This window comes from Solenopsis invicta, unplaced genomic scaffold, assembly GCF_016802725.1.
Source record: "Solenopsis invicta isolate M01_SB unplaced genomic scaffold, UNIL_Sinv_3.0 scaffold_97, whole genome shotgun sequence".
In the NCBI taxonomy this organism is placed as follows: domain Eukaryota; kingdom Metazoa; phylum Arthropoda; class Insecta; order Hymenoptera; family Formicidae; genus Solenopsis; species Solenopsis invicta.
In genome coordinates this window covers 91,995-100,478 of record NW_024105412.1, presented here as the reverse complement: position 1 = coordinate 100,478, position 8,484 = coordinate 91,995, and the positions used below count along the sequence as shown (strand labels likewise).

General features: G+C 35.4%; 1 protein-coding gene across 2 annotated transcripts; it reads right to left on the bottom strand.

Moving 5' to 3' along the window:
* Nucleotides 1-4,400: 4,400 nt before the first annotated feature.
* LOC120360053 lies at nucleotides 4,401-5,680 on the bottom strand. 2 transcript variants are annotated; one of them, XM_039459620.1, is made up of 3 exons: nucleotides 5,405-5,680; nucleotides 4,817-4,988; nucleotides 4,401-4,736 (listed from the first exon to the last, which is right to left on the bottom strand). In XM_039459620.1, the coding sequence occupies exons 1-3, from the start codon at nucleotides 5,414-5,416 to the stop codon at nucleotides 4,585-4,587; spliced, it is 336 nt and encodes a 111-aa protein (XP_039315554.1). In that variant the 5' UTR covers nucleotides 5,417-5,680; the 3' UTR covers nucleotides 4,401-4,584. The 2 variants fall into 2 exon arrangements, with proteins under 2 accessions (XP_039315554.1, XP_039315555.1); XM_039459621.1 differs by having other exon boundaries at nucleotides 5,501-5,677.
* Nucleotides 5,681-8,484: the final 2,804 nt, after the last annotated feature.

Sequence of the window (8,484 nt, the reverse complement as noted above, 5' to 3'; positions counted from 1 at the left end):
TAATACTATAACGATTAATTTAATATGCTGTTTAATGGCTATTTTATTTGTGAGGAAAATCCTACTCAAAATATAAATAAATAATAACGTATATTCAAGTAAAATTTTTCTTGGAAAAAACGTTTTGGAACGTAAACTTAAAATATAAAGAAAGTAATTATACATCTAGCAGCAAGGTATATATATTTGATTTACAGAATCATATCTGTTTACATGATTCTGTGAATCAAATACATATATATATTAAAATTCGATTTAATTATAATTTATGAAATCCTGTAATTTCGGATTGAAATAAATTTAACAAGTGAGTGCTGGCACCACCGCTAGACGGCCACACCGTGAGAGATTTCGTGAGTCGAATGCGGCCACGGGCGTTATATCTAGGCGCCACCGCGGCCGACTCCCCAGCTCATAACTTCAGTAAAACTTTTAGGAACTGTTTGTTGTAACCTCGAGACGAATACTCGCTCTCAGTCTTTTCAAATGTGACGTGTGTGTGGAACGCTGTTCCACATAAATTTTTTTAATTTGTACATGTAAATAACAATTTGTATTGTTATTTAATCTTGTACAAAATTTAAATATTTAATTCAAATTTAATCTTTTTTTAGTCCTTTTTAACGAAAAGGATACAAGAAATATTTTTTTATAAATTAAACATTTATAACGTTTTATATTAATGTATTCTGTTTTAATAAATCTATCTGGGTTCCGATTTTATAATATTTTCAATCTGTCTTGTAACGACCGTATTTCGCGCACGGACGGTCGACGGTACAGGAACGGGCGCGAAAGGTCGCTTGAAGGAATTAGACGTGTTGTAAGGTGATAAATGTTAATGTGTTTATTCCATAAAACTCGTTATATGTACATCGGTGGTTGCTGGTACGCAGTACGATTACCGATACGAGGCTCGGGTAAATCCGGAGCTGCGCTTGGGCGGTGGTCAGACACGGATTTCGAAAACCCAGCTAAGCGCGCGGACGGACGCGGTACAGAGATTTGTTTCTAAGCGCGCGGACGGACGCGATACAAACATTCAGAACTTAAATCGACTAAGCGCGCGGACGGACGCGATACAGATATTCAGGCTTAAATTGGCTAAGCGCGCGGACGGACGTGACACAGAAGTCGGACTTTAAAGATGCGGCACGGGAAGTTATCTACAAACACGGGAATCTATTTACAGCGGGTCCACCTGTCGCGTGAGATGCGGTTCGTGGAACTTAGCCGCGTGTTTTTTCTCGAATCTCGGCGGCCTTGTTATTGTGTCCGTGACGCTCGGACGAGACGCGGCGCGAGGTGCGGTGAGCGCGGCGTGTACACGGATCCGTGTATTATTGTCGGTTCGTCGCGCGGCCCGTCGCGAGGCGGTTAATACCGCGAATGTTCGCCGGAGGACACCCCCTCACGCCAAGTGCGCTTCGTGGAGGCACGGAGCACCGTACTCCCCGTACGTAAGGTGGCGTCGGGCTCGGGAGGCGGGGCGGATGGAAAATCGCCTTCGTGTCAAGTGGCTTGACGGGGTCCAAGTTGTTCTTGAGCCCAGGTTGACGAGTCGGGAAGCGGATCTAGGATCGGAGTCGGGAGCGGTTGCTAGCTAAGTGGCTTAGCAGAGACCGAGGCACTCGATCTCGATAACAACCTGGGGAAGCTTTTATTCGGCGAACCGGCCAGAAGCGGAACAGGTCCCTGCCTCCGGTGCTCGTCGCCTTATATACCCGAGAATCGAGGCGAGGGGGATGTGCGGCGCGTTACGGCGGAGCGGTCCGGCAGCAGCATCCCCGCCACTCGATCTCGGGTCTCTCGCAGTCTCTCGCTTCGGACCACGCTCGCATAGCATGGCTGCGGACGGCGCGAGAACGAGAACGCGTGCGCGTGAAAACGAGAGCGCGGGAGCGATGGCTTGTTTGCTCCGATATTCTAATATTTATTAGGCGCTATGCGCCGTTTAACTGTCGTCCGGCGGATGTTCGGCCGGACGGTTCGGACGGTTAGGCGGTCCGGGGGGGGGGGGGGGGGGTCGGAAGGCGGTTCGTTACAGTCTTAACACCATATCCTCGGTGCAGAAATCTCGATCGATTCGTATTAATTTTTTTTTTAATCGGTTTTAATCGCACATTTTCGGCAGGGTTAATACTACTTTTACTAATAAATATCATTTTTTACTAAATAAAGTCCTAATCGCGCAATATAAAATAATGTCTAAACAACGTCCATAAAAGTCTTTTTTATGTCCTGCTGAGACGTCCTAATAACGTCCATTTGACGTCAGAAGGCGGTACATTGTACGTCCGAAGGACGTTTCCTAGACGTCTACAAGACACAATTGGTATGTCATCTGGACGTCAAGACATGTCCGACCGCGACGTCCATTGGACGTTCAAAGGACGTCCTTGTGTTGCGTGGGATGTTCTACGAACAAAACGCATGCAAATCTGTTACAAAGTTCGCATACACATCGCGCGCAAAACTTGCCAGCAAGAAATGTTATCAGGGTATATTTTATTTTAAAAGTATTTAAAGTTAAATAATTAAAAGGTTACTGAGAATGTTCGCGCGATACTCAACACGATAAATTTCTTCCTGTTAAATCAGCTTTGTTTCAAATATAACTTTTTATTAACGATATCACAAATGTATGATAAGCTCAGTGTTAGCGTATCAGATTATTGTCCCGAAATCTTAGGTTCGAATTTCGCCGGCTCTTAATGCGTTTTCCAAAATTGTAAAATAATTGTAATTATAATTAGTAAACGTAATTGTAATTAGTAAAATAGAATATATGCAAATTAGATTAACTCATAATAAAAATAAGAATAAAATTTACAAAAAAACTAAAACAAAATTTTTTATAATAAAAATTTTTGAATAAAAATGGTTGATTTGTGCCAGCGTGACAGCAGATCTTGTCAGCACGGGATGCTCGATTTATGCTAGCAATCTTAGATTGTGTTGCGCATGTCATGTTCGAATTCTGCCACCTATCTGGCGTCATGTGCTGGCAACACGGCGTGCTCGCCTGGTGCTGTCATTCTGCTGACATCCCAGCAGAAATAATTGAAAAATATTTAGGATTATTAAATGGAACGAAATTAAATCCAGTTTTTGGATTTTTTGAATCCGTTTTCTATACGTAATCCATTTGAATCAATAATTACGGATTGGCTATTTGCTTTCTGTATCTTACTCAATATACATAAAAGTAAAACGTGCGACCTAATCATTTGAATCCGTAATTGTGGGTTGGTTATTTATTTTTGATATCATATTCAATATTCAATGCAATGAACGTGAGTCTATTCGTTTGAATCTGTAATTGTGGATTAGCCATTTGCTTTTGGTATCATATTCAATGTACAATGCAATGAAGTATATTTAATTACCCTAACAGCACAATCATCTATATGTCAACTGTAAATCGACTTTTCTAAGTCAGGCTTTCGGAATTGACTGCAAGTCGACTTTGCATAAACGTCTGCAGACGTCCTTCAAATATTGACTTTACGACGTTTAGAAAAAGGCACGCGGTCCTGTAGTCCTGTGTGCATCATGTATTGTTGAGAAACATAAATATTTATATCAATAGACAAAATAAGTCCATATATGAAGAAACCTCCCAGTGAGAAATGACAGGTTGAAAAAACGTCAAATCAACGTCTAAAAAACTAGTTGATATAGACGTCTAAAATTTGGTCTATTAGACGTTTTTGTGTCTTCTAAATTAGACCACTATTAGACGTCTTAAAGACGTTCAATAAACGTTTATTAAACAACTATTTGACATTTATGTAGACGTCTTAAAGACGTTCAATAAACGTTTATTAAACGACTATTAGACATTTATGTAGACGCCTTAAAAACGTCTTATAAGCGTATTTAAACATCTACTACGTTTACACGTCATCATTAATTGGGTTTAGCAACACTCGTAGTTATGAAACTGACCAATTACAGTCATTCCATTTTTCAGATGAATACTTGTAATTAACCAGTTTTATAACTACCGATGTTAGTAAACTCGATTAATGGTGACGTATAAACGTAGTTTTAATAACGTTTATTTACATTCGTTTCTATTAATATACAGCTTTAAAAAACTTGTAAAAATGAATCTTGACTAATCTTTTTCCGCCCAATAGTCAGTAAATAGTCGTAAAAAGCACATAAAATGAAACCATTCAGACAAGAAAACACACAGTTGAACTAAAATTTCCGACGTGGCATTTATAAATAGAATTTGAATAAAATAGAATAACAAAATCGCTTTAAAACACTTGTAAAAATGGGTCTTGACTATCCTTTTTCCGCCTGTCAGTAAATAGTCGTTAAAAGTACGTAAAGTGATGCCTATTCAAACAGGAAAACACATGGATATTGAAAGGAGTGAAATATGCTTTTATGTATTACTTCAAAGAAACTTTACTTGCGGTCCATTCTTACAAATTTGGTAAATATGAGATAAGTCAAATTTTCACAATGGAATATATAATAATGGAATGACATACACAACATTTCGTCGTCAATCTGTCATGTTTCTACTATAGCTCTAATTTTGTCCGCGACGAAACGTTACTACCGTCAATACGGAGTTCTCGGTGAGGCGTCAGGAGTCTTAACAGGAATATATGCAATTTCTTGCTTCCGATGTGGAGCTTGCTTCAACCAATTTTGACATGCTCTCTTCAGTTTATTAATGTCACAATTTTCTTTTTTATTACACATCACAGCACTTGAAATGAAAATTTATATTATCGTGGAATTATTTCTAAAAATATCTGTAATCAACGTGCAGAAGAATATAAAAATTTACCTTGAATTAGGTCCCACATATGACATTGTTCAAGAGGAATTTTTGATGAATTGGGATCAAGACCTTTAAAATTTATGTTTTTTGCCAAACAGTTGTACATTAATTTTTTCATCACATTCATCGTTGCTTTTGTTTCATCTGGATCACTTCCATAAAAACTAATATATTTAATCTATAAAAATATAAGAATAAAGGTCTAAGGATATAATTTAGAAAAAAACAGAATACAGAAAGAGCTACGATCATAATCATAAATAGAATAAATAATACAAAAAAGGTACACCCACGGTCATCGATTCTGTCGCTCGGGAAGTTTTCCAAACTGAGAAGTCACCATCTTTCTACATACTCGCAGTTCATGATTAATGTAACGACTATAGCTTATTGGTTATGTTAATCATAAACTGTATGTAGAAATTTAAGATAGTGACTTCTCAGTTTGGAAAATTTTCTGAGGGACAGAATCGATGACGCTGGATATACTGTGAAATTAAAAGTATTTTAAAACGTATAATAAGAAAAGAGAACACAATTTTTTTAATTACTGAGTGTATATATAATCATTATGTATATGTCAATATAATTTACCGTAGTTGACATATTTTCTGGCTCTCTCAAGTATTTCTCAAATTTTCGAAGATCATTTATAGATTGTAAAGGTAAGGCAGGTAAATTATTGGGTACATGACTGTCCAACTTTATCTTCGCCACAACCGTTCTTGCTAAATGGGAACAATGGGAAGCAACACAACACACGCAACACCAACAACACCTTTACGTATCGTAAAACAATCTGCACTAAAATTCCGCTAACATCGGAAAACAAATGATAGGGAGATAGCGCGCGTGTAGGCCGGTTCAGCGCGCTTGCTCAACGGTCTCGAAGTCCGTTCTTTTAGCTTTGCACATGTAAAAGGTTCAATTGAAAAGAACAGACCTCGAGATGTTGTGTAACGCGCTCACATTTTAAAAAATATATTTGATGGAATAGCTGCACCAATTTAATAATTGTAAACTACAAAATTGAAAACTGATCATCGATCCCTTATTTAATTTCTTAATATAATTATAATTAAATGTATAACTTCATTATTAAATAAAAATATTATATGTATTTACATAAATAATTTATAATGTATCGAAAGTGAACAAGAAAAATAAAATATAATAGTTAATGAGTTTTATGTTTTACAGTTGACAATTCTTGAATTTAATCGATCGATTAATTAAGTTAACCAGAAATAGTAAGACCAATAATGGAATTTCTATAAGCATGCTTTTACAGAAATTTAATTTTGGCAGTATTAAATTAGTCAGTAATTAATTTTACTTATTTTGAGTATTATGTACAAAAATACAAATAACATTGCTTTCAAGCATTTTCGAGAAAATCGCAATTAAAAAGTTTTGGGCATTTTATGAATAAGTCTTGCAAGAAATATGATTTGGACGACAATAGAGATGATAAGTTGAAAAGACGTCTATTCGACGCCAATGTCATTGATGGTTGATATTAAGGCGATGCTAAACGTCTAGCATCGCCTTAATATCAACCATCAACGACATTGACGTCGAATAAACGTCTTTTCAACCTGTCATTTCTCACTGGGCTTGATCTACATCCCAATGAGCAAACAATATTTTTTAATTGGTTTTTTAATAAAAATTTTTTCATATTTAATTTAATTATTGTATTATATTGATATATATTTTCTAATTGCATTCTTAAACATTGCAATCTTTAAACAAATAACAGAAAAATTATTCCAGATGCTGTTTTACTTTTGCAAAATTAGTAAAAAAACTATAATTTATATTTGTTTATATAAATAATATGCTTTAATTATACATATATAATTTTTTCGATAACGTATATTGACCTAATCTAACAATTATATATACATATCAGTATAAAATATTCACAGGTCATCATGAGGGATTAGTTCGCAGCGATCACGGAGGTCAAGCAACATTCACCGGAGTCGCGACTTGGATGGGTAACCGCTTGAAAATTTCCGAAAAAAATTCCTAAGAAATTGATTTTTTTTTTGCAAAAATTGTTTTTGAAACTATTACAAAAATGTTGTTTTGCTCACGTAGATTTTATTTGAATGATTTACGTAAAAAAAATGCAATGAATTATATTTAATTAGGGATGTAGGAAACGGATTCAAGTTTGTTCAGTTTTTATAAAATTCAATACTTTTTTGCGGATTCAGAAACATGATTCATATGGATTTATCCAATCCAATCATTTCTCGTTTGCTGGGATAGAATACCAACAGGTTCTGTCAACAGAACGTAAGCAGAATTTGCGATCAGTTGAGTTCAGTCTGCCAACACGTCTTGATTGAATCTGCCGCCAGCCTGACGACACAGTACTAACATTTTGTTGACTGGGTACAACATTGGATTTGACACACGAACTTAGGAATAGAGGGACGAAGCATAAAGCCCTACTTTAGGCAAGAGGGGGTGTTCTCTCAGGCATTCAGGGGGAACTGTTCTCCGCCATCTTGGTTTCAAAAAACTTATACATAGATATGTGTCAGTGACATTCCGTTTGCGCTGGTAGTGTGACAGCTATAAAGTTAGGTTAAATACTCGAACTCATTCGTCTTATTCATCAACGTTAATTCACTCTTAAAAAATAAAAATAGTAAAATGCATAGTACCAGGATGTTTCACGACAAATTCTTTAGACAGATATAAAAATAAATTTCAGAAAATATTAGAACAAATAAAAATTTGTTTCCACAGGTAAAAAATTATAATCTTATTAATACATACGTAATATTTTATTTTTATTAATATAAAAAAATATTTTCTTTGTTGATACAATTGATGTACGTGCCTGTTAATACTTTATTTATTTAAAAGAAAAAATTATTTTAAATTATTTCTTATTTTATCATAATTTATTTTTTAGTTCGTTTTTATATGCAAAATATTATTTAATATGTTTGTTATACTAACTTATTACATTGCTAAATGTATTATATGTTATTAAATAATTAAAGAAAAATTTAATGTAAAAGATTAACAAAATTTTAAACTTTATTATTCTGTACTGTTTATTTCACACATACACTGTACATGTTTTAATGTGTACGATCTTTGAAACCAATATGGCGCCCTCCGCCTCCGCCGCGAACGTGCCTCAACCCTGTAGGTTATGCACCGTCTCTCTATTTCTAAATCCGTTCTTCGACATAAAAAACGTAAGGAAGATATCGATAATTTTGAAAAGAAAATATTAAGACCCATCTCCACGATGCTAAAACTCGGTGCGACTTTTCGGGCTGACAACTGTGAGAACTGTGTAATCAATTAGTTTGTCGTTTTTCCGTAAAAGCTAAACGTTGATTGGTTACAAACTTTTCGATCTGAAAACTCGGACCAATTTCCAGCTTCGCGGGCTTTTACAAATAAACTTTTGTATAGTAATCAAAGAATATTGTAATATTAATACAATTTCTAAAAGCTGCTTTTAAAATTTCCTGTTTTCCAGTAAACATTTTGTACGCAAAAGGATATCAAATTGACACGAAATTCCAGCGGAATTTTGTACCAAAATGTATCCTACTGTGTTCGCATTAGGATGCCCAATGTAAACCAAATTTGATAAACATATCTGAAGTCAAATTGAAACCAATATCAGAACAAAC